Source organism: Callithrix jacchus, chromosome 10 (assembly GCF_049354715.1).
Source record: "Callithrix jacchus isolate 240 chromosome 10, calJac240_pri, whole genome shotgun sequence".
Classification (NCBI taxonomy): domain Eukaryota; kingdom Metazoa; phylum Chordata; class Mammalia; order Primates; family Cebidae; genus Callithrix; species Callithrix jacchus.
In genome coordinates, this window is record NC_133511.1 from 115,824,050 (window position 1) to 115,849,021 (window position 24,972).

Here is a 24,972-nt window from a genome sequence, read left to right on the forward strand (position 1 = left end):
TATCTCCTTGAAATCATGGAAAATCCCTCAGTGTGACAACCTTTTTATTCTTTCATTTTCTTAGTTAATTTCTGCAGCTTGCAGCTCAGGACTTACCTCAAAAATCAGTTATCTAGAAAGCATCCCTAATTCTCATCTTCCCCTCACCTTCAGGATCAGGCACTCCTCCTATGAACTACTGTAGAACTCTGCATTTATCTCAATTACAAGACCGTTAGCCCTGCATCAGGCTAATTGCCGACCAGTGAGCAAGCAGATAAGCAAGGAAGCTAGCCAGCCTTTATTGAGCACCTGTAGTATGCTGAAATCATATTCTCAGCTCTGTGGGGCCTTATGAGACAACATTATATTAAAAATAGTTCTTTTCCTCAATCATATAAAGGATATCTGACATTTTATGAAATCTGGGAAAAATTCTTCTAAATTAAGCTTTTCTAAATTATCTTTTTAGAAAAACAGATATAAAATACTCCTCGCAAATAGATCAATAGATAGATAGATAGATAAATGGATAGATAGATCTATAGATACATAGATTAACAAATAAAAGCATGGTAGATCCAAAGATGCATATATACATAGTCAATCACATTTGAGAAACACTAAAAATTCTCTTTGTTATCCACAATGAATATTAGCGTTAAAAGCCTCTGAGAATTATGTATTACACATGAGAAATATGTATAAATTTAACTCTTTAAAAAACATTTCTGTATGAAATCATGTTTTCTTTTTCACACAGTTCAACTGGCTTTTAATAAAAGGTTCTTTAGATGCTATGAAAAGCATTTCAAATATAATAATAAGTTATGTTATGATACTCAGGCAGTATGTAAGCTTTCTTTATGTGTTAATTCAGTTACACTTCAGAACGACACTATGGGTCAGGTGTTTCTTGCAAATAAAGAGCTGATGTCCTAAGAGATTAAGTAGCTAGTCCAAGATCAAACAGCTGGTCAGTGGTGGAGTTGAGATTAAGCTGAAACATATCGGATCTAGAAAATTAAGACCTGAGTTTGGGCTCTGTTGGGTAAGCCACAATCAAAGCTTCATTTTCCTCATCTGGGAAGTGTGGATACTCAATCCATCATGTTATTTGAGTTATTCAACTATTCTTCAATAGACTTAAGTGCTCCCTACAGCTGAAGGCAGGGATTGGCAAACTTTTGTTATAAAGGGCCAGATTGTAAATATTTTAGGCATCATGGGCCAAATCAGTTGGTTTAATATAGTGTGTCTTCCTCCCTTCCTCCCTTTCCTCTCTTTCTCCCTCCTTTCTCTCTCTCTCTCTCTTTTCTTAAAAACGTAAAACATATTCTTTGTTAAATGGCAGTAAAAAGAAGGCTGAATTTTAACTTTAGGTCTAACCTGCCTACCCTTGCTATTATGCATTATAAGTTGACATCAGGAAAAAGAATAGTCAATTAGTTGGTAAAAAGTAAAGTGTCTGAAGATGGTTTCTTCTTTGCAATTCATTTCATCAGCCATCAAAGCAAATTTATACTTTTTTTCCAGAAAGCTAAAAGTTTCTGCCACAGATGATTAAGGGAACTCATTCAGAATGAGTTAATGCTTTTCTGCCCTATATATGATGTTCTTAGAGGATAAAATGCAGCAAGAATACATGGGCTCTTGATGTGTAAAATCTTCTAGATATATTTTAGCAAGTGAACAGAAAGTTGAAACATCTACATAGGAATGAGAAAGACAGCCGAGTGTGGTGGCTCACACCTGTAATCCCAGCACTTTGGGAGGAGGCTGAGGCAGGTGGATCGCCTGAGATCAGGAGTTTGAGACTGGCCTGGCCAACATGGTGAAACCCTGTCTCTACTAAAAATACAAACATTATCCAGGCGTGGTGGCAGGCTCCTGTAATCCCAGATACTCAGGAGGCTGAGGCAGGAGAATTGCTTGAACCCAGGAAGAGGAGGCTGCAGTGAGCCAACACTGCACCACTGCACTCCAGCCTGGGTGACATAGCAAGATCAAAATAATAATAATAATAATAAAAAGAGAAAGAGTAGGCTGGTGTCCAGGAAGACAGGAGGTTTTTTAGAAAGCTGTGCTTGGGATATAGTAAGAGAAAGAAGGATATCAGGAAAGTAAGAATACCATGGAATGATCCTAAACCAGTCTCCTAAATGGGAACACCAGGCTCCTTTTCCACATTCTCCTCTTTACTCAAAGGCAATTTTCTGATTTAGCCTGATTTATCCACATAATTTCGTGTCCTATATGATGTCTCTTTAAACAAATGAGTCTCCAAAGAGAAGAAATTTCCCTAGTGGCTTTCCTTAAGCTAAATCCAACTAAAATCATATTTCAGATAAATTTCCTGGGTTAATAAACTGGAACAAACTTAGTGGGCAACTTTTCATGTGACAATCACAGACAACCACCATCTGGAGTCCACAGGGAGATCCCCTCTCTGTTATGTAGTTTCATATTAGGAGTCCTTGTTTTTATGGATACTGCATTTGTAATGTAATATTACATTCCTATTTATATTTATAATTTAAGGTCCCATGAAGTGTGTGGCTTGGCTTAATTATCATTCATTCGAGTGCATTTGCTTGCTGCCTTTGCCATGAGCAAGCACATTATTTCCGAATACATCCAAACTAAGTAGTCATGGTACTTTCAGCTTCTATCATTCAGATTATGAGTATGTTTCTATTACCTGTGGGGAACCTAGTTCCTGTCTCCTGTCACTATTGGGGAATTTAATTCCTCATTCTCCACTGGGATTGAAATCCTTATCCTCATTGACAATTTTTTTTGAGATAGAGTCTCACCCTGTCACCCAGGCTGGAGTGCAAGCAATCTTGGTGCTATCTCAGCTCACTGCAACCTCTGCCTCCTGGGTTCAAGCAATTCTCCTGCCTCAACCTCCCAAGTAGCTGGGATTACAGGCACACACCACCATGGCTGGCTAATTTTTTGTATCTTTAGTAGAGACGGGGGTTTCACTATGTTGGCCAGGCTGGTCTCAAACTCCTGACCTCATGATCCACCAGCCTCGGCTTCCCAAAGTGCTGGGTGGGATTACAGGCATGAGCCACCGCACCCAGCCTTGACTACTTCTGTTTTTCAATATTTCATAGTCTTCTGATTTTAGTCATCACTAATCACTGTGGCTTTAATTCTATTTCTGGTATTCAGAAATGTTAATATTATTTTTGACTCTGGTGGTTATGTAAAGTTTAATTTTTTTCCATTATTGAAATGTATTTAGAGTAGAATTAGAAGTTTTCATGTACATTCATTTTATTTTCTGTATAAAAGAAACTGACGCTAGAATTTGTCCTAATAAAAATACCACAAAATTAAGCATTTTCCCCCAAACACTGAGAAATCTACCATATGCTAAAGCCTCCTCTTTTCTAAGAATATATTTTCTCCATTTACTTTCCAATGAGGATCTCAACTCAAACTCTGTTACTTAAAAGGTAGCATAAGGATCAGTGTAATCCGGGAAATGTTTGTTGCTCGTCTGATAAAAGATATGCATAGAAATTGAGAATAAGTTTCAAAACTTTTAGAGCCATTTGACATTGCCACACCACTGACCCAGCAATCTTCCCTCTCATGTTGTTAAATATAGACCGGTTCTGGTGTGGCCACAATTCTGTGTGATGAATCTCATTTAGCATAAATGGGTTGGAGGTTCAATATTGTAAACATGTTCAATATTTCAAACATTGTAAAATTTGAGCTAGATTATAAACTAGATTTGAAAGCCAAAATTCAAACTTTCCAGAATAAAATATAAATTTATCATTTATTTTAAAGTCTAATTTGGATGTGACAAGAATAAATCATTGGATATTTTTGTCAAAAATAGTTATATATTTTCTGAACTCTGTAGTAGTAAACAAATGGTCATATGGTTTGGCTATGTGTTCCCACCCAAAACTCATCTTGTAGCTCCCATAATTTCTATGTGTTGTGGGAGGGACCCGGTGGGAGAGGATTGAATCATGGGAGTGGTATTTCCTGTGCTGTTCTTGTAATATTGAATGGGTCTTACAAGATCTGATGGTTTTAAAAGTGGGAGTTTCCCTGAAGAAGTAGAGAACTCTCTTTGCTTGCTGGCATTCACATACAATGTTACTTACTCTTTGCTTTCTGCCATGATTGTGAGGCCTCCACAACCATATAGAACTGAAGTTAAATAAACCTCTTTCCTTCATAAATTGACCAGTCTCAGGTATGTCTTTATCAGCAGCATGAAAACGGACGAATACAGTAAATTGGTACCAGTAGAGTGGGGCATTGCTGAAAGGATATCTGAAAATGTGGAATTAACTTTGGAACTGGGTAACAAGCAGAGGTGGGAATAGTTTGGAGGGCTCAGAAGAAGACAGGAAAATGTGGAACAGTTTGGAATTCCCTAGAGACTTGTTGAATGGCTTTTACCAAAATGCTGATAATGCTATGGACAGTGAAATCCAGGCTGAGGTGGTCTCAGATGTAGATGAAGAACATCTTGGGAACTGGAGCAAAGGTGACTCTTGCTTTGTTTTAGCAAAGAGACTGCCTTAGTGATTTGTGGAACTTTGAACTTGAGAGAGATGATTTAGGGTATCTGGTGGAAGAAATTTTTAAGCAGTGAAGCTTTCACGATGTGATTTGGGTATTGTTAAGGGAATACAATTTTATAAGGGAAGCAGAGCATAAAAGTTAAGAAAATTTGTAGCCTGACAATGCAATAGAAAAGAAAATCCCATTTTCTAAGGAGAAATTAAAGCCAGCTGCAGATATTTGCATAAGAAAGGAGAAGCCCAATGTTAATCCCCAAGACAAGGGGGAAAATATCTCCAGGAAATGTCAGAGTTCTTCACAGCAGCCCCTTCCATTACAGGCCCAGAGGCCTAGGAGGAAAAAGTGGTTTCTTCAGCTGGACCCAAGGTCCTGATGCTGTGTGCAGCCTAGAGACCTGGTGCCCTGCATCCAGCCACTCCTACTTGGCACTAAAAAGTGCCACGGTAGAGCTTGGACTGTAGCTTCAGAGTCCAAGCCTCAAGCCTTGGCAGCTTCCATGTGGTGTTGAGCCTGCCCGTGCACAGAGGTCAAGAATTTGGGAACCTCCGCCTAGATTTCAGAGGATGTATGAAAATGCCTGGATGTCCAGGTAAAAGTTTTCTGCAGGGGCAGGGTTCTTGTAGAGAAACTCTGCAAGGGTAGTGGGGAAAGGAAATGTGGGGTCAGACACCCCACAGAGAGTCTCTACTGGGGCATTGCCTAGTGGAGTTGTGAGAAGAGGGCCACTCTTCTCCAGACCTCAGAATGGTAGATCTACTGACAGCTTGCACTGTGTGCCTGGAAAAGCTGCAGACACCCAAAGGCAGACAGTGAAGGCAGCTGGGAGGGAGGACATACCCCACAAAGCCCCAGAGGCAGAGCTCCAGGACCATGGGAACCCACCTCTTGCATCAGTGTGACTTGGATGTGAGACATGGAGTCAAAGGAGACCATTCTGGAGCTATAAGATTTGACTGCCCTGCTGGATTTTGGGCTTGCACGGGGCCTATAGCCTCTTTGTTTTGGCCAATTTCCCCCGTTTGAAATGGCTGTATTTAATGACTGCCTATACCCCCATTGTATCTAGGAAGTAACTAACTTGCTTTTGATTTTACAGGCTCATAGGCAGAAGGGACTTGCCTTGTCTCGGATGAGACTTTGGACTGTGGACTTTCTAGTTAATGCTGAAATGAGTTGAGATTTTGGAGAACTGTTGGAAAATCTGACAGAGCAGATGTTCAACATTTTACTTATGAATATTAATCTTTATGGGATTTTCATAGAGGACTAATATTTGCTAAGACTTAAAACAATATATACAGTTGTTGATATATTAGGTAATGACTATATTAGAGATATTTGTTTGGAAATGGATGAATCTGTGACTCAAGTATTACTTTTCAGTGAGATCAGATCTTTACGTATTCAGGAATTGTCTAATAATATAGAAGACCAACTTATAAAACAAATAATGTCAATAAGTTATTTTGCATTGCATGCCCAGATGTTGCTAACAGATACTATTTTAGTATATATGCAATTTGACCATAATGGTGTCCTGAAGAAAATACTTTTCTTTCATCTCCATTGCTGATAACATGACTAGTAGAAAATTGTATGAAAATGTGAAGAATTACATTATCAACTAAATTGTGAAGGTGTATATTTTGAAAGAGCAGGTGCAAAAACAGGAAACTGTTTTGGAGTAGTTACCTAAGGTATTTTGTATTATTATGTAAATGAATGTACTACTTCAATCTTCAAGGAAAGGTCAGCTGAACTAAACAGTATGCTTAATAACATAGTAAAAGTTGAAAACCCGGTAAAGGATTGAGATTATTCTCTTTATTATGCAATAACATGGAAACGAATCACAAACAACCATTATTGGATGCTGAATTGCTCTGGTTATTGAAGGAAAAATTCTACAGAGAATGTTTGAAATACAGAACACAACTTTCGTGTTTTTGTGACAGAAAATAACAGTTTCATTCTGACTTTCTGAAGATATGAATTAGACAGCCATATCTAACATTTTTGCACCTATGTTAGTACTTCCATGTAAAGAATAAATGCAAAATATTTTTTAAAGATTAGGTAAGATGGAAGGGTGAAAACAAAAGCTAAAAGCTTAAAAGAAAAGAGTTCTAGCTAATTATATGGTATATAATTTCTGTGTGTTTAGAGTAGCAGTGGAAGATGTTTTCCCTTACTTTCTTTTCATTTGCTTAATGGGTCACTTGATGAAATTTAATTTGGCCTTTATAGAAAATATTGATATATTACACAGCAGATTACCTTTATTGGGTTTCAAATGTTCTAACTTTCCATCAATAAAGTTTAACCCAATCAATAAGTTCAGGAATGTTTGCTTTTATAATGATGCTGACACATAACACTCATGATTGAATTTGAAATGAGAATAAACTTTATTTGATGGAGTCATCAACAACTTTATGGAAATGGATTTTGTATTATAAAAAGAACAAAATCCTCTCTTGATATAACATTATGATATTCTCCTATACCTACGTATACTCAATATCTTTGCTATACTGTGCTTCCTCTGCTTTTACCCTTTACTCATGTAATGAATAACACTGTCTTGAGAAAGCCACTAATAAAATGTACATATGTTAGTAAATCTGACTCCTGGAACATTAGGAAGGACCAAAGAGGTAAAGAGGCTATATGGTGTGTGCATGCGTTTGGAGACAGATGTCCCAAGAATATAATGAATCTCATTATTTGATATTGTTTAAATTGTCATTAGCATTTTAGTGCTGCTGGTGAGAAGGGCATGAAAGTCTTCCATATTTAACACATTTCCTTGACAACTCAGAGAAGAATGAAAGGAATCTGCAGCTGAGGTCACAATGTTAAACGTTGCTTTACTGATCAGATTAAACAAATCCAGACAGAGGAATCTGTCCTTATTGTGGTTTATCTGTAAGGTCCTTGGCTCCAGGAAAATGTCTCTAGGTGGAGGTTGAATATTAGCACAGGTTAAGAACCCCAAAAAATAGAGAAAAAAGTGAGGCAGTTCTGGAATGGGAGAGGAACAAAGAGACAGGATGGTCTGGTTCTCTCTATTGCTTTTGCTAAAAGAATAATAAAAATATGTTCCATTTATTTACAGTAGGTTAAACATTGTACTAAGTGACTAAAATGTACTATCTCATTAAATATCACCCCAATCCTATGAAGTAGGTACTATTGCTATGTACATTTTGCTGACTGGGTAACTGAAACACAGAAAGATTCCCACAATTGAACATATTTGAACACATTATCTCATATTGGGGACTTCGATCTTAATCATTGCATTAATACAATTTAAGAACACTTCAAAGGGAAAAATTCATCATGCAATTTTCTTATGATCCTAAGGCAGCTAATGATCTTTTTAAAAGATATTTGCCTTTCTAATGAAAATCTTTAGAGAAAAACTTTTTCCCCCTGCAATCTGACCTTGCAAAGAGTTATAACCCTATTTGTGAAGCCCCTATGAAGAATAAAAACTCCCATTGCTATCTAGATAGATAGTACTCAGCACTGTGCTTGGCACACAGTGAGTGCCTTCGATGAAAGACAGCATTTATCCCTTCTGCTTATCTTCCCTGTCAGGCCAATGGAGAGAGAAGAGGGCAGACCATTTTCTCCTTCTTTATCTTCACCAGTTAAGGTTTTCCTATAAGAATTGGGCACCCTATGATTTTTTGCCTTGATTGGTTTGACTCAAGCTGCATATTTTTCCTGATTTTCATGGTAATCCGAGAGCCTATAAGGTCCCAAGTGGACTATATCCTGAGATAAGCATGCTGGGTTTAATTAGTAGGAAGAGACATGGTTTATATTTCAAAGAGATAAGGGAAGATAGAATATTGTATGGTGATCTGAGAGGTGTCCTCCCTCTGGCCACATAGAACGAGTAGCTCTTGAATCCTGTGATTAGCCATTAGGGGTCCAGTTTGCTGCTGACTCATTCTTTTACATCTCAATTCTACTTTTTCTCACTCACTCATTCATTTACTCATCCACATTATCATCTACTCATACATTCCTTCATTCATTTATATAATTATTTAATAATTTCATTGATTCTCCTTTTTTATTAAATGGGCACTTAATGACTTCTATAGTATGAAAAAAAAGCTTGGTGGAGAATGAGAGGGCTGATATGATGTTATTTCATTTCCCTGTATCTCACCTGAAAAGAGATCCCCTCACTTTGATCTTGAGTTCAGTGTCTTGTTAGATGTCAGAGTCACAGTTAATAGTTTGGGGGATAACTTGAGTTCATTTTTCTCCTCTCAATATTTCCATTCACAGATATAATCCAGACACAAATTTCTAGTTTTGTAAATTCATTTTTCATTTTTATTGAAAATGTACAGAAGCATATATAACAGGAAATGTTGCTGTCCAAGTGTTAGACATGGTTAAACTTCTGTCTAGAATTCAAATAAGAAAGAGATACAGATATGTTTTCAGACTGATTATCGCCCTCTGAACTCTGTTTTTGATCTTCGAAATTCAGGAACTAAATACATTTATATTATACAGTATTCCCGATTATCCAAATTCACCACTGGAACTCTTGCAATTTTTAAGCTCAGGATCCAGATAGATGTGGATAGTGAAAGATACTACTATGGAATTCTGGATTTCACCACAGATGTACTAGGTGAGATTATCTTGGATTAGATCCTAGGATTCTGCCTTTTGATAATCTCTCAGGGTGATTCTCAGATGCACTAATTTCTAAGAACAATGACTCCTTGCTGTGTGCAAGAATCATAGAGTTGTTTGGAATTAAAGAAATTGAGAATATCATTCTGGTATTATATACCTATGAGGTTTACCTGCAAAACACTTTAATAGTGTGTTGTAGTATGGAATTCTATACTATCTAGGATTATAGCCTTAATCTTAAAATAGAAGTGACATTTTATTTCTGCTAAAAGACATCCAAAATTTTCTCCAACCTAGTTATATTCCCAAAATATGGATTGAACAGATCTCAGTGTGAAGGAAGTACTCAGAGAAATAAAAGATAAGAGATAATTAATAAAAATAAAAAAATTATTAGACACTAGAGATCCAATGAAATTTCAACATGGTTTGCAAACTATTTATAATTAATAGGCTAAGCCTAATGAAGACTTTGCTTTTCCAGTAATCACCTTGAATGCACTCTTGACTTCTTTGTTCCTCAGGCTGTAGACTAGAGGGTTCAGCATGGGGATGACCATGGTGTAGAACACAGATGAGATTTTGTCTGTGTCCATGGAATGACCAGAACTTGGCTGTAAGTACATAAAGATGATTGTCCCATAGAAGATGGAAACAGTAGTGAGGTGATAAGCACAGGTGGAGAAGGCCTTCTTTTGTCCCTCAGCTGAATGCATCCTCAGGATAGCAATAAAAATAAAAATATAAGAGTTCAAGATAATCAAGAGAGTGAAAAAGATATTAAATGCTGCCAATATGAAGAGCACAATCTCATTTGTGTGAATATCAGAACAAGAAAGAGCCAAGAGTGGTGGAATGTCACAGAAAAAGTGATTAACCACATTGGAATCACAGAAGGAGAGATGGAAAGTAAAGGCAACATGGATGGAGGCCTGAAAGAGTCCACAGATGTAGGAGCCAGTGACTAGCAGGAAACACATGGAACTTGTCATGGTTGTGGTGTAATGCAGGGGTTTACACACTGCAGCATGACGGTCAAAAGCCATTGAGGCCAGGAGGAAACTTTCAATAGTGGCAAAGGCTGCAAAGAAGAACATCTGGGTGGCACATGAATTGTAGGATATGATCTTACTTCCTGTGAGAAACTTCACCATTACCTTGGGAGTGACAGCAGATGTATAAACACAGTCCACCAGAGAGAGGTTGCTGAGGAAAATGTACATGGGGGTGTGGAGCCGGGAGTCCAACAGAATCAACATGATCATCCCAAAGTTGCCAACCAGAGTGATGAGATAAATGAGAGTAAAGATGATAAATAAAGGGATCTGAAGCTCTAGAACATCTGTTAACCCCACAAGAATGAATTCTGTCACCTCTGAAACATTTTCCATCAGAGCCATTTGGGAATTATCATGAGAGGTACCTATGAGATGAAAATACACAAAATTATGCTAATTGAACACTATCATGGGAACTGAAGTGTGGTCAGGTCTCTTGATCACATGTCAGCTTCCTGTCCAGTGCAGGAGTCTGTATGCAAGGTGCTGGACCGAATTCTGGGTAGGGGTAGTTTGAACGAGGCCATTAATGCAGACATGATGTGGGTGCTGGAAAGACTCTGCTGACCAGGATTGCCACAGTGGTCTGTATTATATCTCTGGGGCATATTTCAGCTTTCCTAGTGTATGTTATACTCTATTACACTAAATCACACAGCACTCTTTTTCACAGCTTTGCTGTATCTTTGAAGCCCTCTTGTCTACATAAAAATCTTAATTAACAGAAAGTGAAATACAGAAAATATTTGGTCATTCTTTGGTATATGATGGTGACAAGACCTGTCACATACACTTCCCATCTCTGATAGACTCCTCACTAATCTGTTCTTAGAAGCTGAAAACATGCAAAGATTCAGGGCCTTTCTCTAGGGACACGCACACTTTTCTGACTAATTTATGTGGGCCCTTAACTGGGTGCTTCATTGGCTGTGAAAGGAAACGGCAAGATCTGTGATGTACATTCGTACTGATATGTTGGTGTCTCTCAATAACTGAAAAACCAAAGGAGCAGTTTTCAAGAGGTTGAAGCTAAGCTCTAGATGTTTTCATCTCACAATCTTTATTTTTCTTAAGGGCTGATGTTTTCATCTCCCACCATAACCCATGTCTTTTCATTATTTATGAAGAGGGAGAATAGGGGAAGATGAAAAAGTCGCTTCTGTTCTCTGGAGACTCTGTGTCCTCCAAGTACAATCAAGTCACAGACCTCCTGCTGTATTACACAGTGTAGCTGGTGATGCTTACCTCCAGTGCTGGCTCAGGTGACAGCTTATTGTGTTGCCATGGTTATAGCTTTGAGAGGCCCTTTCAATTCAAGAGACCTTCTGAATCTGCAGTCTTGAGTCATAGTCACTTCTTTCGGTTTAATAATCTTTCATATTCAAGGCAGGTGATGATATAGCCCTTGTCTTTGATATTAGTCAAGGTGAAAATCACTCTCTATCTGTCCTGTAGGCTATTCTGCTCTTATGTGCCAATGAATTTGAAAGTTATTTGAAAATTATAAAAGATACTAACAATTTTCATTAGGCAATCTGAGCCATTATTTTTTATAGCTTGTTGCATCTCTTCTGGGTTACTGCAGTACAACCAGCCAACAATATTGAGTTTCCAAACTTGAATGTTTCTAAAGTAAATAACCTAATATTTGATATTCTCAAACATATGTTGAAAGTTACAACTCCCGAAATTCAGAAAAGGAGGTAAGGTCTTTGCACTGCTATGTTTATAGCACATTCTAAATAAAAGCAAATTAGGAAGTGTGTACTCCCTTTTGAGTAAAAACATCATCCCAACCATTTATAGCAGACATCGGATCGTAACGAGTGTGGAAATTTGGGTGCTGTAGAGCAGCTTAGTAGAGTGGAAAGAGCAATGGACAAGGAGTCAGAAGACAGCTGGCTAACAGGGTGCCTGTGGTCGACTCCAACTGCTCAAGGCTTTATTTTCCTTTTGTGTATTTGTAAAGAAAATGATTAGACCTTCTAGCACCCCTTGAAATTCTAAATTGGCTATGATTGTGTTTTGTTGATACTTACTTTTGCCCTAGGAACAGACAAATTGAAGATACAAAGAAGAGGATGTGGAAAACCTTCAAGTCCAGAGCATTGACTGGAAATCCACAGCCAGAAAAGCATCATGCTGGAGAAACTCTTTCCTCGCCTGTGGAACTCTATGTTGTGGGATAGAATCTGAGCTGTGCTCTTGCAAATATCAAGGCAGCGACAGCGAACAATCTCACGAGAAACATTTAGATCCTGCCAGTGGATATCTCAGGAGGCTCCTGATCCCAGATTGGTCCTCCCCATCTGACCCTGACTGAAGACGGCAGAGGATAATTTGCATTTGAATCACATCTTGATTCAACATCTTATAAAAGTTGTTCAATCCTTATCTGCAAGTTCCTGGTACTGAAATATCATGAAAAAGTATAGGTGCATGGGATGACTCCTCTTAACTCAAAACTGATCATCCACCCTGTAGTACCTGGAAAATCATTTATATTTTGATGCTTTTTTGAAATCTTTATGAATTCAAAAGCATTCTTATGGCCTGAGAGTGCTTATGAAGACATGGAGAAATGGGAGCTTAGAGGAAAGAGCCTCCAGTTATCAAATCAGCAGTGTCATAGCCATGTTAGGCAACAAAAATAAAAGCCTCATTAACATCTCTAGCTAAGGCAATGTCAGGATCTCATGCAAACTGCCTCATATTTAGCTTTTTCTCAAATATCTTGTGATCTCCCCAGGATTTTTTTTCTTCCTTTAAAAAATTTTTTAAAAACAAAATACTCATTTATCTTACAACTAGGGTGGTCTGGCAATCTTTTTCCTTACTTTTTGAACTAAAGGAATGAATCCATTCTTTCTTCTGCATAGTTGCCTCTGATCTCAAATTCCAGGGTGGAATTATCTCTCTTTTATCAATGCAGTCAAGTGTAGTTATTATAAATGCGAGTTGTGTGGTCACATGGCTTAGGCTCAATCCTAGTTCTGTCACCTTTTACAGTGTGACCTTGGCTAAGTTATTTAATCTCTCCAAACCTCAGTATGTCACCTATGTAAAGGAGATGATAACAACTGTGTATCTCTCATAGGGCATTTGAGTAAACATGTAGAGAGAGACTGTCCCTTTCCTAGACAACCTGTGGTGCACATATATTAGCAGAAGTAATAAATTAATCTTTGTAGTTTGAAATTATTGGACTTTTGAGTTTATTTGTCACAGGTATGTAACTTAGTCTCCCCAGTATATGATGTATAATAAACTATCCACATTTTGTTGTCTATGTATTTTATTTTTTTCGAACAGATGACGTGCTCTTGGGAACCACTCCAATCAGTATTATGTAAACAGGGCTAAGCATCCTAGTTGGGGTCCTTCAAGGATCACTTCTACACAGCTAAAAACACTCAGAGAGATATAAAAACTTAAAATTTTATTATATCTACAGGTCTTAAAGGAAAGACACAGTATGACCAAAGGATCACGTAGTTCATCAAAAACTGTGTGTTGAGCTTGGCTGTCAGGAAAACAGGCAGAGGAGAGGACTGATGGGTGAGCACTTTTACTGGGGTAGTCATAGGTGGTGCAGCCATAGCATGAGAGAAGTATTTTTGTCGGTTAACTTAAATGTAACTTGGTCAAAACAAGGAAAGGAAAGCATAAAGTGGATAGGTCATCATATGACATATTGTCTGGCTGCATATGTTGAGAGGTGAGTGCTTGGTAGCAGACAATGACTAGGTTAAAGCTTAAAACAAGCAGAGAGAATGCAACTACTTTAGAACCACTGAGGCAGCAAAGAATAGCTTTGTATTACATTTCATTACTAGAAACATATTTTATTCCTTTGATTGCGTCATGTTTTCCCGATTCTTTGTGTTTCTTGTAGCTTTGCCTTGGTGTCTGTGTTTGAATAAAAAGCACCCATTTCCAGTCTTTACAAATTGGCTTTGGCAGCATGCTGAAAGACTAGAAGGTTGAATATATCCTCCATTTTATCCTCCCTCCAGGAGAAAATTTTTAGACTGAGGCAATCTCAGTTGGTGCTGAGCTGTGACAACTTGAGAAAAGAGCTGATATGGTAAAGTGAAATTGCTCTTTTTACATGTTTCAATGTGACTGTTCTTACTTTTGTGCTTGTCTGGGGGTACTGCAACTATTTAACTAGATTCTGCACTTCTCATAAAGTTATTTTGATCCACACATTGCACATCATTGCTAAATGGTATTTCTGTGGAAGACAAACCTGAGCCTTTCCATTCTGCCATCTTGATGGCATCTCTTTATCCTGACTCTTAAATTCTTCTTTGTATTTTCTATGTTTTTGCTCTCTGAACTGTATCTTGAATATGTAAACATTCTTCTATAAGATACTTCTCAATTTAACTTAATCTAGTTTAATATTTATCCCCTTATAAAAATTTTATAAAACTGTTGTTCATGCATATTTCTTATCTTGTTTTACTTTCGAATTTCACATTGGTATTTTTGTTTCATTTGCTTCCAATTTTTTTTTTTTTTTTTTTTTTTGAGATGGAGTTTCACTCTTGTTGTTACCCAGGCTGGAATGCAATGGTGCGATCTCGGCTGACCACAACCTCCGCCTCCTGGGTTCAGGCAATTCTCCTGCCTCAGCCTCCTGAGTAGCTGGGATTACAGGCACGTGCCACCATGCCCAGCTAATTTTTTGTAGTTTTAGTAGAGACGGGGTTTCACCATGTCGACCAGGATGGTCTCCATCTCTTGACCTCGTGATCCACCCGCCTCGGCCTCCCAAAGTGCTGGGATTACAGGCTTGAGCCGCCACGCCCGGCCCTGCTTCCAACTCTTAAATGGAATTAATCCATGCAGAATGGTCTAAAATGCACAATCTGAACCATCTTTCTGAAATTCTGTGTCACAGTAATTTTCTATGTATTAGTTTCCTTATCAATACAATTAAAAATAATATTTTTCTCCCTATATAATAGACGAATTAAATAAAGTAGATCATATTGAATACTTAGTGTAATGTGTGCTTCAGACTACTCATTCTCTTCCTAGGTAGCTTTGCACATATGCAAAGCTTTAGAACTTGTGATCACTTTTTAATAAATATGTTCTATCATGTGCTCAGAATTAAAATATAAAGTGTTCCTAGCTCTAATACAAAAGGCATAGCTTGAATCTCTTTGACCTAATTCACCTAATGAGAACTGAGTCCTGACTTTATAACAGTTTCTGTTACAGGGGTAGAAAGTAAGCTCTGTAAGTAAATACCGAAATAGTAATAAATGATATAATTAAAATATCTGTCATGTGTTATGAAATCACCATGAAATGTTCAGAATGGGCCAGAGTACCCTACGTGAATTTTCTTTCTTCTATGAGTTGCCACATTGAGATAAAGCATATAAAATGTTCATCTGACTATTTTTGAAAAATAATTTCTGTATTCCACTGATATCCCAAGAAGCCAATGCATTGCCCACTGTCTTATATACACTTCTAGGTATAAAGCAACACAAAATGGCTCTTTTTCATCTAGAAATTCAGATATTCTGGCATGTGGATAAAACTGTACTACAAAACACAAGATCAATTATAATCCTAGCTCTGTTCCCAAAGAGCTGGGTATAGATTTGCCATGGTCACAGCTTCTTAATTCACAAAGTGAGATGTCTTCTACCCCTCCTCATAGGCTACTCTCCTACGCTCATGTGACAATGAAAGGCAGTATTTTGATAGCATAAAAGATATTAATATTTTAAATTCAGGCAATCTGAGCCATTACTTTTCATGGTGTAGTTAATCTCTTATTGGTTACTGTTCCAGAATTTCTATTATGCTGATGTTTTATAATTACCCTCTCTTTATTAAATTTTTAAAATTTTTTGACACATTGTTTTCTTGGTTTTACTTAGTTCTTTCTTCAATTTCCTTAGCTCTGTGAGCATATTTAAGTTATTTGTCTTAAAAATTCCAAAAAGTACAGGACACCAGTTAAAAATAAAACATCTAAGTGAGCCTAAAGATATATTATATTCATAAATTGGCAGACTTCAAGATGATTATTTTTCAGACTTTATGTGACTTCAGCCAAACTCAAGTGAGCTTTTTTTGTGTGTAAATACTCACAAGCTGATTATAACTTTATCCATAACAGCAAATATAGCAGAATAGGCAAAATAATTAAAAGAACAAAGCTGCAGCATGTACATGACCTGGTTTCATGTCTTACCATTATAATAGTAGTCAGGACTGTATGGGATTGGGGAAAAGGTAGATACATAAACCCATGGAATTGATTACAGGATACAGAAACTGATCCACTGGTAGATAATAAATTGAATATTGTGAAAGACGGAAAGACACACCAATGGAGGAAATATGCTATGTTTTGAGTATTTGTTCTTCCAGAACCCAGGTTGAAATTTAATTGCCGTTTTGATGGTAATAGAAGGTGTTATCTTTCAGAGATATTTAAGTCATGAAGGCTCCACCTATCAATAGACTAGTGCCATTATCACTAGAATGGGTTCATTATTGCAAGGGCGAGATTGCCCCCTCTTGCTTTCTCTTGACCTCTCTTTGTTTTTCCATCATAAAATGACAAAGCAAAAAGACCCTCACCGAAGATGGCCGACCACTAACGGCTCAGGATTGTAGCTCCCAGTGAAAGCTCAGAGAACCAGACGATGCCACATCATTAGACGAATTTTCGTCACTCACCAATTAGCCGATTCCCAGTGGAGGAGCCCCACGGGTTGCCAGCGAGACTCTTGTGGCCGCCGCAGCGGTTTTGCCGGCGTCTCGGCGCGGCAGCTCTTCAGGCAGAGCCAACGGGACTGCTTCCCCTACTGACCGGAGTTTGGAGCTCCAGGAAGTCAGAGCCGCTTGTTGCAGACTCAAGAGGGAAGCCAGACCAGAGATTCCCGGGCAGAAGAGCACCATCAGTCTTATCGCTGCTATTTAGGCTGCCACAGTGGGTTGCTCGGATCCCAGCACTGGGAATCAATAAGTCGGACGTCCACTCAGAAAACTAATTAGAAAGGCGGTTCATCTACAATGAAGGGAAAAAGACAGCCTAAGAAGGCCGCGTATACTCAAAATCAGAACCCATCAGCAACGGAAAAAGCCCTGTTGGAAAAGGACTCATCAGCAACCGAACAAGCCCTGATGGAAGAGGACTCATCAGTAACGGAACAAGCCCTGATGGAAAAGGACTGTGTTCCATTATCTGAAGTAGGCTTTAAAAGGTGATTGATAAGAAACTTCTGGGAGTTAAAGGAACTTGTTCTAACCCAATGTAAAGAAACTAAGAACTTGGAAAAAAGGTTCGATGAAATGTTGAAAAGAATAGACAATATAGAGAGGAATACAAATGAACTTATGGAGTTGAAAAATACAACACAAGAACTTAGTGAAATATGTACAAGCTTAAACAGCCGAATGGATCAAGCAGAAGAAAGGGTATCAGAGGTAGAAGACCAACTTAATGAAACAAAAGGACAAGACAAGAATAGAGAAAAAAGGATAAAAAGGAATGAGCAAAGTCTCCAAGCAATATGGGACTATGTGAAAAGACCTAATATACGCTTGATTGGTGTACCTGAATGTTGTGGAGAGAATGAAGTCAAGTTGGAAAATACTCTCCAGGACATTATCCAGGAAAATTTTCCTAATTTAGCAAAGCAGGACACTATTCAACCCCAGGCAATACAGAGAACACCACAAAGATATTCCTCAAGAAGACCAACCCCAAGGCACATAATCATTAGATTCACCAAGATCGAAACGAAGGAGAAAATATTAAGGGCAGCCAGAGAGAAAGATCAAGTCACCCATAAAGGTAAGCCTATTAGGCTTACAGCAGATCTCTCAATGGAAACCCTACAAGCTAGAAGAGAGTGGGGGCCAATATTCAATATACTTAATCAACAGAACTTTCAGCCCAGAATTTCATATCCTGCCAATTTAAGCTTTACATTTGAAGGAAAAATAAAATCTTTTAGGAACAAGCAAGTACTCAGAGATTTTATTACCACCAGGCCTGCTTTACAAGAACTTCTAAAAGAAGCATTATACACAGAAAGGAACAACCAGTATGACCCTTTCTAAAAATATACCAAAAAGTAAAGAGCATTAACATAAAGAAGAATTTTTATCAACAAAAGGACAAAATAGCCAGTTAATAACAAATGGCAGCAACCCTAAATTTAAATCGACCAAATCTCCCAATCAAAAGATACAGACAAAATCTAATGGTATATCCAAAGATATACATAGACTCAAAATAAAGGGTTGGAAAAAAAAAAAAACAAAAACGTACCAACCAAATGGAGAGCAAAAATAAATAAATAAGAAGCAGGAGTTGCAATTTTCTCCATTTTAAACACATAAAATATGCATTAACCACTTTAAACACTCAAAATATTGATCGGCCATTATTGAAACCCATTTTAGGAATGAAGTAGTATTCCTTTTCCCCTCTTTTTCTTTTTTTCCCCTTCTTTTTCTCTTTTTCCCTAAAAAATAAAAAAAAAATAAAAAAAATAAAAAAAATCATAAAAAAAAAAGTTCTGGGATACATGTGCAGAACATGCAGGTTTGTTACATAGGTATACCTGTGCCGTGGTGGTTTGCCGACCTATTGACCCATCCTCTAATTCCCTCCCCTCACTCCCAACCCCACAACAGGTCCTGGTGTGCGCTGTTCCCCTCCCTGTGTCCATGTGTTAAAAAAAAAAAAAAAAAAAAAAAAAAAAAAAAGACCCTCACCAAGTGCTAGCCTCTTGGATCCTGGAGTTCCCAGCCTCTAAAACAATGAACCAATAAATTTCTGTTCATTATAAATTAATTATCCAGTCTATGCTATTTGGTCATAGCAGGCAGCACAAATGAACAAAGACAAAATATATTCTCTCAACAAACTGTGCCACACAATTTTTTGTCCATATGCAAAAAAAGAAACTAAATGTAAAGTGTAAACTGAAACTGTATGTTCCCATAAACCTCTTTGAAATTGTTTATAAAAATCTTTATTGAGAATAACAATTGCTTAACCTTTAAGCAGATGATGATGAAGTAATTTAATTATACACAAATGTATGACATAATCTCATTGAAGGCAGGTGAGAAAAAAAGTTGATCTAAGTAATATTGGAAAACAGTGTGTTGACCAAAAACTTTGTGTAAAAGCAAAAGTAATTATACATAAATATGGTTCTGTTTTTGCTAAAATTTCTTCTCATTATGATGAATAATTATGGAACTGCTTTACTTGTATATTGGAGTCAAAATATAAGTCTATAAATAGGGATTGTTGAGAGCTAAGTTTCTAACTGTCAGAAAGGGAAGTCATAGATAAGAAAGGAGGAAGATTAATGAACTGGATTGGAGTCAGAAATATTGATATGAAATCATGTTTAGCTTAATATCAATAGGATACAGATGTAAACACACATATACTTTCTAGATACAGAAATAAGTATAGTTATGTGCATATATTAATATGTATGTGTTCTGTATATACTAGCTCTGTCTCTAAGAGGACCTAGAAGAAGTTAAACTCCAAAAGCTGCAGACACACCCTGCAGTGTGTTGTTGATTGAGCCAATAAACAAATAAAGGGAAGAGGCAAATTTTGCTACAGAAGAACTAGATGTAGCTTAATTCCACAACACCTGGAGCATGAACTGGACTTACTGATTTCTTTCTAGAGCATAGAAAAGTTTAAAAAAGAAATCTACGATGGAGAAACTTAGTAAATTTTATCTAGCACATATGATCACGTTAATATTAGTGATTAAGCCACGTTGATAGAATATACTCTTGATGTGATGTTATGAGAATAGAATTTTACCTCAGAGGTATTTCTCCCCAAAACCCATTATCCCAGTCAAATTATTAAAAAAAATACTTCAGAAAATTTCAAATGGTAAGCATTCTCTGAAATTTCTGGCTAGTACTCCTTAAAATTGTCAGGACCATCAAAAGTGGAGAAAGACTGAGAACGTGTCACAGAGTATTAGAGATTAAAGAGGCATGGCAAGTAAATGCAAGTAGATTAAAAGCGTATTAGTGGAAAACTGATGAAATCTGAATGAAGCGTGAAATTTAAAATATAACATTATGGTAATCTTCGTTTCTTAGTTTTGACAAATACCATAATATGAGATTATAACATAGGGAAAAACAGAGGAGGGTTTATATTTGATTCTCATGACTGCTGTGACAAATTGTCACAAATTTAGAAACTTAAAATGACATATTTATTTCACTCCTCTGAACTTCAGAAATTCAGAAACAGTCTCATTGGGCCAAAATTAATTGTTGGCAGAGATATGTTCCCACAGGAGGCTGTAAGGTACAATCCATTTATTGCCTCTTCCATAAAACAGAAGTAAATATCTGCGTCGTGCTATACTGCACCACAAGCTCCAGCATCTTAGGACATCCAGGTGCAATCTTACAAACACTGAGATGTTCAAGCATCTAATTGTACAGAGACAAAAAAGAAGATATAGGTACACACTCCTACGAGTAGTTTTTATATAGTCTGGTGCTCCCTGAGAATCAAAAGGAAAAGCATAAAAAATTGTGCATTATATTAGCATTTTGAATTTATGTTATCTTTTCCACTGATAGGAATTGTCATGTTTATATTTATTAGGGTGTTTAAAAGCATTTCAGTTAATTGTGTGATTTTTATGTATGAAGTAGTTTTACAAATATAATCATACATTACACTTTTATATAATCTGATTTAATTTCTATTTATGATTTATTAAATAGCATTTATTTGATGTGTGACTTGCCACTTAATGACATATTATTTCAAACTAAAAATTATGAGATGATTCATTTAGTGATAAGATTCCCAGGAAATGATTGGATCTAAAAGTGGGGCACACAGGCACTAAGAATATAGATTTAAAAATTTCTCAGTTGCTTGTTCAGCATAATGTTGCCTCTGGGTATGTCATAAGTAACTGTTATTATTTTGATGTATGTTCATTCAATGCCTACTTTTTGAGGATTTTTATTATGAATCAATGTTGGATTTTATTAAAAGCTTTTTGCTGCTATCTATTGAATTAATCATATGGGTTTTGTTTTTAATTCTGTTTTTGTGGTGAATCACATTTATTGACTTGCGTATATTGAACCAATCTTGCATTCCAGGAGTAATGCCTACTTGGCTATGGTGAATTGATTTCTTGATATGCTGTTGGATTCAGTTTGATAGTATTTTGTTGAGGATTTTTGTGTCTATGTTCCTCAGGGAAAAATCCATGCTCATGAATTAGAAAAATCAATATTGTCAAAATGGTCATATTGCTCAAAGCAACCTGCAGATTCAATGTTATTCTTGTCAAACTACCAACATCATCTTTCACAGAACTAGAAAAAAACCTATTCTTAAATTAATTGGAACTAAAAAAGAGCTCAAATAGCCAAAGCAATCATAAAAAAAAAAACAAAGCAATCATAAACAAAACCAACAAAGCCAGAGGCATTTTATTTCCCAAGTTTATACTATAAGGTTACAATAACCAAAACGGCATGATATCGAAACAGACACATAGAGCAATGGAGCACAATAGAAAATCCAGAAATAAAGCCACTTACCTACAGTCATCTTACCTTCAACAAAATCAACAAAAATAAGCAATGAAGAAAGGACTCCATATTCAATAAATGGAGCTGGGATGCCTGGCTAGCCATATGCAGAAGAATGAAACTGGACCCCTAATTTTACTATATGTGAAATTTACCTCAAAATGAATTAAAGACTTAAATGTAACACATCAAACTACAAGAATTTTGGAAGAAAACGTAGGAAACATTATTCTGGGCATTGGCCTTGGAAAAGAACTTATGACTAAGTCCTCAAAAACAATTGCAACACAACAAAAATTTGGCCAGTTGGTCCTCAATAAACTAAAGAGACTTTATACAGCAAAAGAGGCTATCAAACTAAAGAGCTTCTGCATGGCAAAATAAACTTTCAGTAGAGTAAACACGCAATCTACAGAATGGAGGGAACTATTTTCAAATTATGCATCTGACAAAGGTTGAATATTCAGGATGTGTAAGAAACAAGTAAACAAGTAAAAAATAAAAAATCCCATTTAAAAATGAGAAAAAGACACTTTTCAAAAGACGACGTACAAGCTACCAACAAACATATGAAAAAATGCTTAACATCATGAATCATCAGAGGAACGCAAATCAAAACCACAATGAGATACCTTCTCACGTCAGGCAGAATGGCTACTATTAAGAATCAAAAAAGAACAGATGTTGGTAAGGTTGTAGAGCAAAGCGGACACTTACACATCATTGGTGAGAATGTAAATTCTCTTCACTTTATTTTCAGATTACCTACTTCTAGTAGATAGAAATACCAATGATTTTTGTATGTTGTTATTGTATCTTGATATTTTGCTGAATTGATTTATTAGTTCTGATAATTTTTAGGGAATTACTTGTTTATTTGTTGAGATGGAGTCTCAATTTGTTGCCCAGGCTAGAGTGAAATGGCATGATCTCAGTTCACCGCATCCTCTGCCTCCCAGGTTCAAGCAATTCTCCTGCCTCAGCTTCCTGAGTTACTGGGATTACAGGTGTCAGCCACCATGTCCAACTAATTTTTTTGTATTTTTTATAGAGAAAAATTTTCATCATGTGACTAGACTGGTTTTGAACTCCTGACCTCAAGTGATCCACCTGCCTCAGCCTCCCAAAGTGCTGGGATTACAGGCATGAACCACCAAACCCAGCCATGATTTTATATTTTAAATAGCAAACAGAGATTGTTTTATTTCTTCCTTTCAGTTCAAGATGTCTTTGGTAGTCATAGGCTAAGGTTAAAAAAAGAATCATTTCTGCCCTTTAATTCTAATCTATTATCATTCAAATACAGTTATTTACCATTTATAAATTGTCATATGAGAAAACTGTACCAAATACTTGAGATTATAAATGCTTGAAACATTAGTTTATTAAGAAACAGTAATGACTTATAGTTGGCTAAAATATGACAATAGACCACACATATTTCATTAAACTTCGTGAGAAATTATCATTGTGTTTTTCTAACTTATGGATACTTAGAACTGTTTCTCAACTAAAGACAGAAATAATATTAGATGAAATTTTACATTCTATGCACCATATAGCATTTTGACATTTGGGATCATGCATAACGTAGATCTAAGGGTGATAAAATAACTTTGTGATAATTTTACATCATTGAAAGACTGAATCCAGAGAACATTTTGCCTTCTCAACAACCTTCTTGAATGCATTCTTCACCTCTTTGTTCCTTAGGGTATAGACTACAGGATTCAGCAGTGGGATGATCATAGTGTAGAACACAGATGCAATTTTGTCTGTGTCCATGGAATGACTGGAACTTGGCTGTACATACATGATGATGGTGGTTATATAAAATAAGAAAATGGCAATGAGGTGAGACCCACAGGTGGAAAAAGTCTTCTGATATCCTTTACCTGTGTGCATTTTAAGAATGGTGATCAATATGAACAGGTAGGAAATCAAGATAACAAAAAGTGCAAAAACAACATTAAAACCTGATATAAGAACAACAATCAGCTCACTAATGTGTTTATCAGAGCAGGTCAGAGTGATGACTGCTGGTATGTCACAGAAAAAGTGATGAATCACATTGGACATGCAGAAAGAGAGGTGAAATGTGTCTCCAATTTGGATAGAAGCATTCAGAAAACCGATGACATAACAGCCTATAGCAAGACAAGCACACACACGTGTTGTCATGGTGGTGGTGTAATGCAGGGGGTTACACACTGCTGCATAGTGGTCATAGGCCATTGAAGACAAGAGGTAATTTTCCACATTGGCAAAGACTGCAAAAAAGAACATCTGAGCAGCACAGGCATTGTAGGAGATAGCTTTGTCTTCTATAAGCAACCCAGTTAAAACCTTCGGTGTGACGGCTGAGGAGTAACCAATGTCCACCAGAGACAGATTACTGAGAAAAAAGTACATGGGAGTGTGAAGATGAGAGTCCAGCAGGATTAATATGAACATCCCCAGGTTCCCAGTCAGAGTGATGAGGTAGATGAAGGTAAACATGATAAAGAGGGGAACCTGTAGTTCTGGGGCGTCGGTTAGACCAAGGAGGATGAATTCACTCACCTCTGTGTTATTCTCCATGGATGTTATTTTAGAACCACAAGATACTCTGCAGCAAAGAGAGGTTAAAAAAAAAGAAAAAGAAAAAGAAAGAAAAACCCTGTGATGAACAAAACAGAGTTGCACAAAACTGAAATGTCTGTGTCGTTTTGGGGTACATGTGCAGAACATGCAAGATAGTTGCATAGGTACACACATGGCAGTGTGATTTGCTGACTTCTTATAGAAATAATTTGTTTTCTGTATTTCCTAGATCAAAAATTCTATACAGTAATAGAATATTGAAGAAAGAGAGTCTTCATGGATTATCTTCCCAGCTTCTTAGTTTTGTGTCTGAGTAAATGGAGTCATAGGAAGGGGATAATGAGTTGTCCAACGTCATTTGCCTGAAATGAATCTATCTCCTAAATAGTATGTTTTTGAATCTAACATCTTAAACTCACTTATAGTTGTCCCATGCCAGATACCTTATATATATATATATGTATATCTCCTCATAGAAAGCTCTCATAAATCCTATTATTTG

At 36.8% G+C, this 24,972-nt stretch overlaps 2 protein-coding genes across 2 annotated transcripts; both read right to left on the reverse strand.

Moving 5' to 3' along the window:
* Positions 1–8,874: 8,874 nt before the first annotated feature.
* LOC100394424 (olfactory receptor 5B12-like) lies at positions 8,875–10,619 on the reverse strand. The gene has a single exon (XM_002755360.5). It carries the CDS (start codon positions 10,617–10,619, stop codon positions 9,666–9,668), a length of 954 nt encoding a protein of 317 aa, XP_002755406.5. The 3' UTR covers positions 8,875–9,665.
* Positions 10,620–23,282: 12,663 nt separating this feature from the next.
* On the reverse strand, positions 23,283–24,491 carry LOC100394781 (olfactory receptor 5B17). The gene has a single exon (XM_002755361.6). The coding sequence runs from the start codon at positions 24,465–24,467 to the stop codon at positions 23,520–23,522; it is 948 nt and encodes a 315-aa protein (XP_002755407.5). The 5' UTR covers positions 24,468–24,491; the 3' UTR covers positions 23,283–23,519.
* Positions 24,492–24,972: the final 481 nt, after the last annotated feature.